This window comes from Sminthopsis crassicaudata, chromosome 5, assembly GCF_048593235.1.
Source record: "Sminthopsis crassicaudata isolate SCR6 chromosome 5, ASM4859323v1, whole genome shotgun sequence".
Classification (NCBI taxonomy): domain Eukaryota; kingdom Metazoa; phylum Chordata; class Mammalia; order Dasyuromorphia; family Dasyuridae; genus Sminthopsis; species Sminthopsis crassicaudata.
In genome coordinates, this window is record NC_133621.1 from 182678389 (window position 1) to 182691661 (window position 13273).

Sequence of the window (13273 nt, forward strand, 5' to 3'; positions counted from 1 at the left end):
AATTTTCAAATGTCAGCAATTCCTTTTTTACAAATAAAGCCTTCTTGTCTACTCAGTGTTTTATCGGAATCTGAGTTGTGTCCATTTTTATTTTTGTTTTTATTTTTTTGCTTTGCCTGATATACCTAACCCTACCAAAGTTTCTATTCAGTAGTTTATTCAAAACATAATTTTGAGATCTAGGGAAATGATAACAGATATGAATTGAACAAAACAGTTTCTTCATCCTGAAGCAGTTTAATTTTTGGTTTTGGAAAGACCTTGAGGTTCAAAGGCAGGGTCAAAAACAGCTCTGAATTTGAGCTTAGTGATTAGGACGGAGAGAAATTCAGGAATGCCTCAGGAGCACCAATGAATAAACACTTCTGCTATTTAAAACTCTCATTCCATATCCCAGAAACAAATGTCAATTTCTGGACAGATGGTAACTGACACTCTGAGACTACCCATATATACAATATAAAAATAACAAGTATGGGAAATACAAAAAGGTTGGGAAGAACTTGAACACAATTATATAAATCAGGATTGACAGCCTAAGAATAATATCTATGTTGCTAAAATATTGTGTAGGACCAAAATGGGGACAAACTTTTAGATACTAATAAAAAATGTATTATTATTTTCTTATGAAAATGTATATTATCATTTTAGTCAAATGTAAATAGTTCAAATATTAAAGTTAGATTAGAGTGATATTACACTTGTATTTTGTATTTCTTGAGATTATTTGTTATAATTATGAAAAATAATATTAAGCATCCCATTTATAACAATTAAATCATATTTTCACTGTGAACAGGTCATCTTTCAACTATAGCTTTCATTTGACCATAGGTTGACAAGAAAACCTAAAAATTAAGAGTAGAAAATCTTCATTTTCTGTTTAAATTTTATTTCAGATGTTTTTTATTTTTATTTATAAACTTAAAAAGAATTTTCCTCAGAATCTTATCAATAATCACAAAAATCTCAACATACATCTTCCATTCTGGTTCTTAAATTTCCTCAAATGAATACACTTTCTTTTTTGTCCTTTTTTTTCAATAGTATGTTATTATTTCAAATTGATGTAAAGATAGTTTCTAGCATTCATTTCTGTAAGATTTTTTGGAGGTTTTTCTCCCTCCCTATTCTCCTTCCTCCTTCCTTAAGACAGCAAGCAATATGATATAGGTTAAACATGTTAAACATGTACAATATATTTCCATAATTTATTAAATTGTGCAAAAAAAAACAGATCAAAAGAGAAAAAACCACATGAAAGAAAACAAACAAATAAAGTGAAAATGCTATTATCCAATTCACATTCAGTCTCCATAATTCTCTCTTTGGAAATGAATGGCACTTTCCATCCTGAATCTAATGGAATTGTCTTGGATCACTGCACTGTTGAGAAGTTAAGTCTATCATAATTAATCATCACATAATTTTGCTGGTACTGTGTACAATGTTCTCCTGGTTCTGTTCATTTCACTCAGCATCAGTTCATGTAAGCCTTTCCAGGCTTTTCTGAAATCAGGCTGTTCATTTCTTCTAGAAATAATATTCTATTACATTCATATCCCTTAACTTATTCAGTCATTTTCCAATTGATGGGCATCCACTCAGTTTTCAGTTCCTTGCCACTAAAAGAAGAGCTGACACATGCATTTTTGCATATTGGGATCTTTTCCCTCTATGAATATACTTTTTTTAATAAGGCTTTTTTTATTTTCAAAGCATATGCATGGATAATTTTTCAAAACTGACCCTTGCATAGCCTTGTGTTTCAGATTTTCCCCTCCTTCCCCCATCCTCTCCTCTAGATGGCAAGCAATCCAATATATGTTGTACATGTTAAATCCAATATGTGTAAACATATTTATACAATTCTCTTGCTGCACAAGAAAAATCAGATCACTAAGGAGAGTAAAAGTGTAATGTTCTCTTTTGGTTTTTCTGGAGGTCTTTGGGGCAGCCTTCTTTTCATCAGAGTAATCACCACAAAAATAACCAGGTGTTAAAGTCCAAAAGTCTTTGTTGTCTCTTTCAAAGTCATGTCTCTTTTCCTGGGGCCCGGTTAGCTTTCATAAAGGCCTTCAGGAGTCTTGGTTTCAGTGGTGAAGCTAAGGAGGAGAACCTGCCACCACGATGGGATGAATGAATCTATCCATAAGTCTCCCAGGAAAGCCACCAGGAGCCTCATAGAAGATGGAATGAATCTCTCTCCTTGGCTCCGAGAGCTTGAGCTCCTGTCTCCATTCTTTGTCTTCTCTAGCTTTGAATATGGCTGAGGCTCACAGCTTATATGCTCTACACTGATATAAACCAATCATTATATCACTAGGAAACCATTATTTGTTGTCAGATTAAATCAATCATACTGAACTTAGATAACTAATAAGCACCATGCTAAACTAGAGAACCATTGTCTCATTAATTCCACTGACTTAACATCTTTTAAGAATCCTTGTTTCAGAGTTCTGGCCCATAACATAAATTAGTAAGAAAACAAAATGCAATCAAACAGCAACAAGGAGTGAGAATGTTATCCCACAGTCCTTTCTCTGGGTGTAAATGGTTCTCTTCATCACAAGATCATTGGAACTGACATCAATTATCTCACTACTGAAGAGAGCTTTGTTCATTAGAATTGATCATTGTATAATCTTGTTATTGCTGTGTGCAATGATCTCCTGGTTCTGCTCATTTCACTTAGTATTAGTTCATGTAAGTCTCTTCAGAACTCTCTGAAATCATCCTGCTGGTCATTTCTTACAGAACAATAAGATTCCCTAACATTAATATACCCTAACTTATGCAGCCATTATCCAACTGATGGGCATCCACTCAGTTTCCAGTTTCTTACCACTATGAGTTGGAATATAGGCAATAATAACACTGCTGGGTGAAAGATTATGCATAGTTTGATAACTTTTTGAACAGAGTTCCAAATTGCTCTCTAGAATGACTCCATTATCTTTTCCTGTCATTTAAGCCAATCTGAGAAGTATGTAGTGGTACCTCAGAGTTGTCTTATTGTATTTCTCGGATCAATAGTAATTTAGAGCAGCTTTTCATATGATTAGAAATGGTTTTAATTTCATCATCTGAAAATTGTCTATTCATATCCTTTGACCATTGATCAGTTGGAAAATGACTTGAATTTTTATAAATTTGAATCAATTCTCTGTATATCTTACAGATAAGGCCTTTATCAGAACCCTTAAATATAAAAAATGTTTTCCTAATTTATTGCTTCCCTTCTGATCTTGTCTGCATTGGTTTTGTTTGAACAAAACTTTCTAATTTAATATAATCAAAATTATCTATTTGGTTTTCAATTATGAGTTCCAGTTCTTTGGACACAAATTCCTTCCTTCTCCACAGATCTGAAAGGTAAATTATCCTTTGTTCTTCTAATTTGTTTATAATATCACTCTTTATGTTTAAATCATGAATTCATTTCAACCTTATCTTGGTATACAGTGTTAAGTGTGGGTCAATGCCTAGTTTCTTCCATACTAGTTTCCAATTTTCCTAGCAGTTTTTGTCAAATAGTGAGCTCTTCTCCCAAAAAAGGGTCTTTGTGTATAGATTGCTATAGTTATTGACTATTTTGTCTTGTGATCCTAACCTATTCCACTGTTTCTTAGCCAGGACCAGATGGTTTTGATGATCACTGCTTTATAATACAGTTTTAGGTCTGGCACAGCTAAGCCACTTTTATTGGCATTTTTTTTTCATTAATTCCCTTGAAATTCTTGACCTTTTGTTCTTCCAGATGAACTTTGTTATATTTTTCCAGGTCTATAAAATAATTTTTTAGGAGTTTGATTGGTATGGTATCAAATAAGTAGAATGATTTAGGTAGTATTGTCATTTTTGTTATTCACTCAGCTTACCCATGAGCACTTGATATTTTTCCACTTGATTAGATCTGATTTTATTTGTGTGGAAAGTGTTTTATAGTTGTGTTCATATAGTTCCTGACTTTCCCTTGGCAGATAAATTCCCAAATATTTTATATTATCAACAGTTATTTTAAATGGAATTTCTCTTTGTATCTCTTGCTGTTGGATTTTGTTAGTGATGTATAAGAATGTTGATTATTTATGTGGATTTATTTTGTATCCTGCAACTTTGCTAAAGTTATTCATTATTCCTAATAGCTTTTTAGTTGATTCTCTGGGGTTTTCTAAGCATATTATCATATGATCTGCAAAGAGTGATAATTTGTTTTCCTTACTACCTACTCTAATTCCTTTTTCTAAGATGATATTGAATAGCAATGGTAATAATGGGCAATCTATTGTTTCATCCCTGATCTTACTGGAAATGATTCTAGTTTATCCCCATTACATATGATGGTTGCTGATGGCTTTAAATAGATGCTATAAACTATTTTAAGGAAAAGTCCATTTATTCTTACTCTCTAGTGTTTTTTATAGGAATGGGTGTGGTATTTTATTAAATGCTTTTTCTGCATCTATTGAGATAATAATATGGCTTTTGTTAATTTGGTTATTGATATAGTAAATTATACTAATAGTTTTTCTAATATTGAACCGGCCCTGCATTCCTGGTATAAGTCTTACTTGGTTGTGGTGTATTATCCTGGAAATGATTATCTGTAATTTCTTTGCTAGTATTTTGTTTAAGATTTTTGCATCAATATTCTTTCCCTGTTTTCGTCCTACCTGGTTTATGTCTGTGTTATAAAAGGAATTTGGTAGGAGTCCTTCATTCCCTATTTTTTCAAATAGTTTATATAGTATTGGAGTTAATTGTTCTTTAAATGGTTAGTAGAATTCAGATGTAAATCTATCTGGTCCTGTGGATTTTTTTAGGTAGCTGATTAATAACTTGTTCTATTTCTTTTTCTAAAATGGGATTATTCTGTTAATCTGGGCAATCTACATTTTTGTAGGTATTCCTCCATTTCACTTAGGTTATCAAATATATTCACATAATGTTGTGCAAAATAATTCCTGATAATTGCTCTAGTTTCCTCTTCATTAGTGGCGAGTTCTCCCTTTTCATTTAGAGATTAACAATTTTATTTTCCTCTTTCCTTTTTTTAAATCATATTTGCCAAAGGTTTATCTATTGTATTGTTTTTTTTCATAAAACCAACTCAGTTTTATTTATTAATTCAATAGTTTTTTAGTTCCAATTTTCTTGATCTCTCCTTTAATTTTTAGGATTTCAAGTTTGGTATTTGAGTGGAGTTTTTAAATTTGTTCTTTTTGTAGGTTTTTTAGTTGCAAGCACAATTTATTGATCTTTTTCTCTAATTTTTGTAAGTAAAATTTCCCCTTATTACCACTTTGGCTGCATCCCACAAATTTTGGTATGTTGTCTCATTATTGTCATTTTCTTTGATGAAATTATTGATTGTGTCTAATGATTTGCTCTTTCACCCATTCATTCTTCAGGATAAGATTATTTAGTTTCCAATTTCTTCTTATCTATTTTTCCCTTGCCCTTTATTGAATGTAATTTTTATTGCATTGTGATTTGAAAAAAAAATTTCTATTTTACTATTTCTGCCTTTCTGTATTTGATTTTGAGGTCCTTATGTCCTAATAACTGACTGTATAGTCAGTTTTTGAATAGGTTCTATGAACTGCCAAGAAGAAAGTGTATTCCTTTCCGTCTCCATTCAATTTTCTCCAAAGAGCTATCATATCTAGTTTTTATAGTATTCTAGTTACCTTTTTAACTTCTTTCTTATTTATTTTGTGGTTTGATTTATCTAGTTCCAAAAGAGCAAGGTTGAGATCTCCCACTATTATAGTTTTGCTGTCTATTTCTTCTAGCAACTCTCTTAACTTCTCCTGTAGGAATGTTTGGTGCATACATGTTTAATATTGATATAGCTTCATTATTTATGGTACTCTTTAGCAAGATATAGTTTCCTTCCTTATCTCTTTTGACTAAATCAATTTTTGCTTTTGCTTGATCTGAGATCAGGATGGCTACTCCTGCTTTTTTGACTTCACCTGAAGCATGATAGATTCTGCTCCAGCCTTTTGCCTTTACTCTGTATATAAGGCTCTGTTTAAAATGCGTTTTTTGTAAACAACATATTGTAAAATTCTGGTTTTAAATCCAGTCTGCTATCTGTTTACGTTTTATGGGAGAGTTCACCCCATTGACATTTGCAGTTAAAACTACTGATTCTGTATTTCCTGCCATTTTATTAATCCCAAATTATACTTTTCTCTTTCCTTTTCCCCTTTCTCTCCTCCCCAGTATTTTACTTATGAGCAATACTTGCCTTAAGCTGTCCTCCTCCTTTAGAGACCCTATCCATTTCTTATACCTTTCCCCTACTATTTCTCTTTTCCCTTTTGATTTAGCCTACTCCTTCCCTTTTCCCCTCTCCTTTCCCACTTTTCCATAAGATGAGAGATGTTTCTTGGTGAAACCAAATATATCTAATATTCTTTCTTTGGATCAAATTTAATGAGAGTAAGGTTCACACAATATTCATTACCCTCCCTTCTTTCCCTCAATTATAATATATTTTCTTTGCCTCTTCCTAAGATGTAATTTCCCTCATTTTACCTCCACTTTCCCTCTTTTTTTCTGTTACAATCCCCTTTCCATCTCGAGTTTCTTTTTTATATTATAACAGTATAACTTTCAATGTATATTCATAACAGAAATACAGTTCTCAAGAGGTTTTTTTTTTTCCTTTTTATACTTCTCTTGAGTTCTATATTTGGAGGTCAAATTTTTTGTTTAGCTCTGGTCTTTTCATAAAAAATACATGGAATTTACCAGTTTTATTGAATGTCCATCTTCTTCCCTGAAAGAAAATGCTCAGTTTATCAGGGTAATTTATTCTTACCTTTCAGGATATCAGATTCCAGGCCCTTTGATCCTTTAAAGTGGAAGCTGCTAGGTTCTGAGTATTCCTTATTGTGGTTCATCAGTATTTGAATTATTTCTTTCTGGATACTTGTAATATTTTTCTTTGGTCCAGTAGTTCTCAAATTTAGCCACGATATTCCTTGGGGTTTTAATTTTGGGTTCTCGTTCAGGAGGTGTTTGGTGAATTCTTCAATGATCATTTTACCTTCTGTTTCTATGATATCCAGGCAGTTCTCTTTGATGATTTCTCTTTTTTTCATCATGTATTTCAGGGAGTCCAATAATCCTTAGATTGTCTCTTCTAGATCTGTTTTCCAGGTTGGTTGTTTTTCCAATTAGGTATTTTACATGTTTTTCTATTTTGTTTTTTGTTTTTGCTTAACTGATTCTTGTTGTCTTATTGAGACATTCATTTCCAGTTGTTCAATTATGAATTTTACTGTGTTATTTTCATTTACTTTTTTTCCCTTCTTTTTGTATTTGTCCAGTTGAATTTTTAAATGAGTTATTTTGTTCTATGGATTTTTTGTCCATTGCACAAATTCTATTTTTCTGGGAGTTGCTTTCTTTTTCCATCTTATCAAATTTATCGTTTAATGTGTTTTAGGCTTTTTCCATTTCACTAAATTTATTTTGTAGTGAATTTTCTTCAGATCATTTCTGTGTTGAATTTTCCAAACCCTCTCACAAAATTTTCATTTCTTTTCTCCATTTTTCTTCTAGCTCTCTTTTAAGATTCTTTTTAATTTTTTCTAGGAGAGCCTTGTGTGATGGGGACTAGGTAATATCGTCTTTTGCGGCTTCATCTGGAGACAATCTGCCATTAGTTTCCCCAGGGTTTGAAATCTGTTCTTCTCTTTTGCCATAAAAACTGTTAATTGTTAGAGTTCTCTTTACTTTTTTATTCATTTTTTTTAAGTTAAGATCTACCTTTAGGATGGGGGAGGTTTTCCAAGATACCAGGGCTGCACTGGGTCAGTGCTGATTCACTCCTGGAGCTAGGTGGGCATGCCCAGGTCCCATGAGATTCTGGCATTTTGGGGTTCACTATTTGCTTTTGGATTTGTATTGGATGTTTTATAACTTTTCTGCTGATCTACCAGCTTGCAACCAGGGCAGAGTGGCCAACACTGCTGTAGATTCCTCCCTTAGATTCTCTGCCACTCAGAGTCTGCACCGTCCTGTGGAGTCAGCAGTGCCAGCTGAGTCAGCAATGCCTTAGGACTCTGAGCTGTCTGTGCTGATGTTTATTGTCAGCTGCTTGTGCTTTGCTGCCTCCCTCCTGTTTCCAATTGAAATAGACCTTTTCTGGTGATCTTTAAAATTATCTTCTGCTGATAATTTGTGGCACTCCCAATATTTGTGGGTTCTGCTGGTCCAGAGCTAATTGAGAGGCTCAATTTGATAATTATCATAAGGTCTATAGAGAAGGTCAGAGAGAAACGTGTGTTGCCTCTGCTACCTTGCCTCTCCCCACCTCTTTTCATTTTTGAGACTAACAATTTTATTTTCTTCTTTACTTTTTCTAATCAAATTATCTAAGAACATACTTTCTTAAAATGCAATTCTATATTTATTGCAATAAGCCATATCCATCCAGAGTTACAGTCTACTCATGAGTATCATTTCAGCACATCTATTACGTATTACATTATATTAGCTGTTTTGTATTAGGACCTCTAGTTCTTATCTGATGCTTAAACTTTTGTAATTTGTATATAGACACTTGAAGCCATGAATTTTTGGGGGGTGACTATTTCATATTTAAATTTTTTGTCAACGTTTGTCTATGAGTCTTTTGTATTTTAAGCATTGATTTTTCTGCTGGAGGAAACAAATAACTAAGGTATAATTGATTTATATTTTATATTGAATATATTTTGAAGATCTTTTGATCTTGATCCCTTTTAGAGAGACTGTCATGTGCTATGTGTAACACATTTTGCTTTGGATATTTTCCTCCAAGAGTTTTAATGGAGGTCCAAGAGTATTGAATCATGTAATGCAGTTTGAAAAAGCATTTTAAAAAGTCTTGACTTTGGGGATCAGACTCTCCTTGAAATTGAACCCCACTGGTGTGAACAGAAAGCTAGGGTTCTTTATTGGAAGAGGGTGCCCTGTGACATTTTGGCTGAAAAATTTATACTTTGATACATTAAAATCCTGGTTCTAAATGAATCCCTTGGTTCCAAAATCAGAGTTCTTTCCACTATATAAAGCTATACCTCTTATGCCTCTATGAAGTCTATATGCCATTCTCCTTCTCATAGACTCATAGTTATACTTTGAAATTTGAAGTGTTTTCTTCTTAATGCTGTTTGATTTAATCAGTAAACTCCTACTTTCTAAAATTGTAGGCCATTATCCACTCACTTAGATGAGCAGAAATCCAATAATCTCTTATCCAAAAATATCTTTGTTTCTTTATTCCTGGTTACTAGTTTATAATAACATTCAAACATTACCATTTGTTTAATATTTTCCCATTTCGTTAATTAACTCAAATTACTCTATTATAAACACAGATAGTCACCTGAAAGTACTAGGATTTTTGTTACCTAATTAACTTCCTTATCTGAATTTCAACCAAAAATAAAAAGAAATATAATAATGATAAGATATCACACTCTCACACTCTCCAAAACAGATTTTCTTTATTTCTTTTCAGTGTTCTGGGTTTTTTTAATTAAAGTATCAGAAATTATTAGACTCAAATTATTTCTTGATCTATTATTCAAATTCTCCTGGAATATTGCTTCACCTGCGTCACTACTTAAACCTTTATCAGTGTAAAGCAGATGAGTTCCCACACATATTCAGCTGGATTCATGTAACAATATAATTTAGAGAAGGAGAAGAAGAGTATAAATAAACTAATTAAACAAACAAATCAGATTTGGACACAGCTGAGTGACAATAGAGTTTAAATACTCATGTATTTTGTGCTTTCACATCACTAGCATGAATAACATGAATGTGCAAAGAATACAACAAAATTGTAGCATGGAGGCGTGAAATTCAAAGCAAAGATCTTATTTCATTAGAGGGAAGGAGGAAAAAAATACAAGTTTAAACTATGCCAGTCTTGTTTAAGAAGGTTAGTCATGCCTCTTAAAAACTTTAAAAAATTTCAAGAAAAACTCCTTCTAAACCACCAAAAAGAAAGGAAGAAGAAAAGAGATGGTGGTGATTTCCCCGTGTCACAAACCAAGAAAAAACTTCAGGCTCGAATTTGTTTGTTGCTGGTGGAATTGTGTGAAAGATTCACCTTTTTTGCCATCGTCTGTAATATGATTATTTTTTGCACAGTAAAGCTAGGCTACCACAATTACCAAGCTGTCATTGTTAATCTCAGTTTCATTGGGACTTCAATGCTCACTCCTGTGTTTATGGGATGGCTGGCTGACACCTGTTTGGAGAGGACCAAACTGGTTTACCTTTGTTCATTTCTACATTTCTTAGGTTAGTAGTACCTCTTTATATATTTTTGAGATTTGATTTATAGTTTAAATTCAGTTTCTTGCTTATGTTATTGCTATCCTGCTCTGTCTGAATTAGACTATTTGGCAAAAGATTTTTTTTTTCTTATACTCTGTGTATATAAGTATTTAGGAGGAAGTTAGTGGAATTTTTTTGTCTGTTTTTAATATGAATTGTGAAATGTTTACATTTATTTGCATGGCTATTGTAGAAATTATTCTCTGTAACTCTGAAGATTCAATATGCTAAAGGGCATTTAGTGACTATGCAAAAAATACAAAGAGACCTTCCATTTTATAATGGTTTTCAGGGAAAAAAAATCTTTCACCTAATAATCTAGTCAATAATGAACAAAGCAAAAGAAGTAACACTTTCTGAAATGTGGACAAGCTATGTGAAATGAAGGTTCTACTTCTGGGAAAATATTGTTCAATATTTATAATATAATATAATATAATAATGTTATCTATCCAGAAATAAAACATTTTTAGTGGTTGTAGGTGGAGAAAAACTAGCATGAACTGATGTTTTTAGGCTCAATGAATCACTTTGATCTATTTTGTAATCTGGGGATCAATTGTCTACAATAATTTTCACTTAGTAAGCACTTGTTGAAATGGCACTGTGAACAATTTGTGAAAATAACTAGACCATAAAAAGTGCAAATAGAGAAATTTTGAGTTGGAAGCTATAGTAATTATAAAGATGTTGAGGAATGAAGTTTCTAGGTAGTCAAAAAAGGGAAAGACAACTTATTACTGTCACTCCCCAAAAAGGTGGCCAAGAGAATATCAAGTGCCAATTTGTCACTTTTTCCATTTATATAATTATTTTAATAAGATAGACATATCAAAGCCATCCTTAATGAAACTATTAAGAGATAATGAGCAAGTTTTTGTAAGTAAGATTCTGCAATAAGCTACACTTTTATCACTATGGAATTAATTGAAAGCAGTATAGGATTTTTTTAATCCACTGTAATTCAGTTTTCTGGCTATAAATCAGCATTTGGTTCATTTAGAATAAAACTTTTTTTTTAATTTTGATTTATTTATTATAAACATTTATTTTCTCTCCATTTCCCCAAAACCCCACATTTTTTCCTTTTCTTTTTAAGGTCTATTTTATTTTATTTTCAGTTCTGAATTCTCTTCTTTCAGGAAAACAAAATGTGTTACAAACTTTTACACAAATTTCTATATTATCTATGTCCAAAAAATGCTTCATTCTATATTCTAAGTCCATCACCTTTTTATCTTGAGATGGATAGTATGTTTAATTATAGTTCTATGAAAATGTAATTGCTTCTGTTGTGTTAGAGTTCCTTACTCCTTCAAAGTTATTTTTCCTTACAGCATTGTTGCTATTATATATATTGGTCTGGTTCTGCTCACTTTATTTTATATCAGTTTTATGCAAATATTCCCAGTATCTTCTAAAACCATGCTCTTCAATTTTCTTAAATTAATTATGTAAGATTTTATTAGTATTTTATTAATGCAAATGCAATAATTTGTTCAGCTAGTTGTTCCACAACTGATGTACCCCTATCAGTTTTCAATTTTTATCATCATGAAAAATGCTTTTATAAATATTTTCTATATATTTACACTTTTAAAAATATTTTCTTTCTGTTTTCTTTACTAGGATATAAGACCTAGTAGAACTATCACTGTGTTATTAGGAATGCATAGCTAAATAGCTTTGGTGGCAAAATTCCAAAGTGGTTTCCAAAATGGCCAGATTAGTTCACAGCTCCCCCAACTTCTTTGTTTTTTTAACACATCAATTTTGTCATCCCCCTTCCCCATTAAGTAATAAAAGAAACAAACAAACAAACAAACAAAAACTTTTCATACACATATGGATAGTTTAAGCAAGCAAGTTCCCACACTAGTTAAGTACAAAAAAGTCTCATTTTCTCTCTTTTTCTCTTTATATGTAGATATAGATATCTGTATTGCATGTGTATTTTAAGTCTTTCTGGAAGGAGAAGTATTCTATACTTCTATAGAATTCTATACTTCTGTATTATGGACTTCTACTTTATTATTTCATTTATCAGAGTTCTTAAATCTGTCAAAGTTGTGTGTTTACTTTCCAGATTTGTTGCCATTGTATAAAGTATTCTCCAGATTCTACTAATTTCACTTTGCATCTGTTCATAAAGGTCATACCACTTGTTTCTTAAATTATCCATTTTATCATTTCTTATATAACAATAATATGCCACAATTTGTTAGGCTTTTCCTTATTAGGACAGCGTTCTCTTCGTTTCCAATTGGGGACTACTGAAAAAAAAGAACTATAGCTATTTTTCCTAAAAATAGATCATTTTCATCTTTGCTTTGTTGTCTTTGGAATATAGTCCTAATAATAGAACAAAACTTAAAGACACATTTCTAACAAATTATCTTTTGTGCAAGTCAAACTTATTCAAGATTCCATGAAATACATTAACAACCAAGATGACCCTATTTAACAACATCCTGCTAATGAATGACAATCAAGGCATGCAATAGAGATCAGTAAACTCTCCAAAGCATTTACCATTGGATTGGAGGAGATCCAATGGAAAGTTGAACTAGAATTTAGAATTCCTATAGATGATGAAGTCTATAGTACGGTGCTACATGTGAGTGACATTATGCCAAAACATTTCAAAAACCCCTAAATGAAATCTGTAATAATGCAAAAAAGAAGTCTATCTAAGCAAGATAGTGAATGAAAAACATCTATTGTTAAGTCTATGATAGATACTTGGATAGAAAATCAACAAGTCAGACATATAGGCAGCTGACAAGTTAGTCAACCAAGAAATATTTATTAAGCATTGAATGCCTGGCACTTTGCTAACTATTCAAGATAAAAAGTAAGGGGAAAAAACAGTGTCTGTTCTCAAGGAGCCTAATAGAGGAGTCAGCAGGCA

General features: G+C 32.0%; 1 protein-coding gene across 1 annotated transcript in view; it reads left to right on the top strand.

Moving 5' to 3' along the window:
• Positions 1 to 9968: 9968 nt before the first annotated feature.
• Positions 9969 to 13273, top strand: part of SLC15A5 (solute carrier family 15 member 5) — a 162592-nt gene continuing 159287 nt past the window's right edge. Inside the window, exon 1 of the mRNA XM_074269592.1 lies at positions 9969 to 10326. Within this exon, the coding sequence (XP_074125693.1) occupies positions 9969 to 10326 (358 nt within the window). The remainder of the gene's footprint in view (positions 10327 to 13273) is intronic.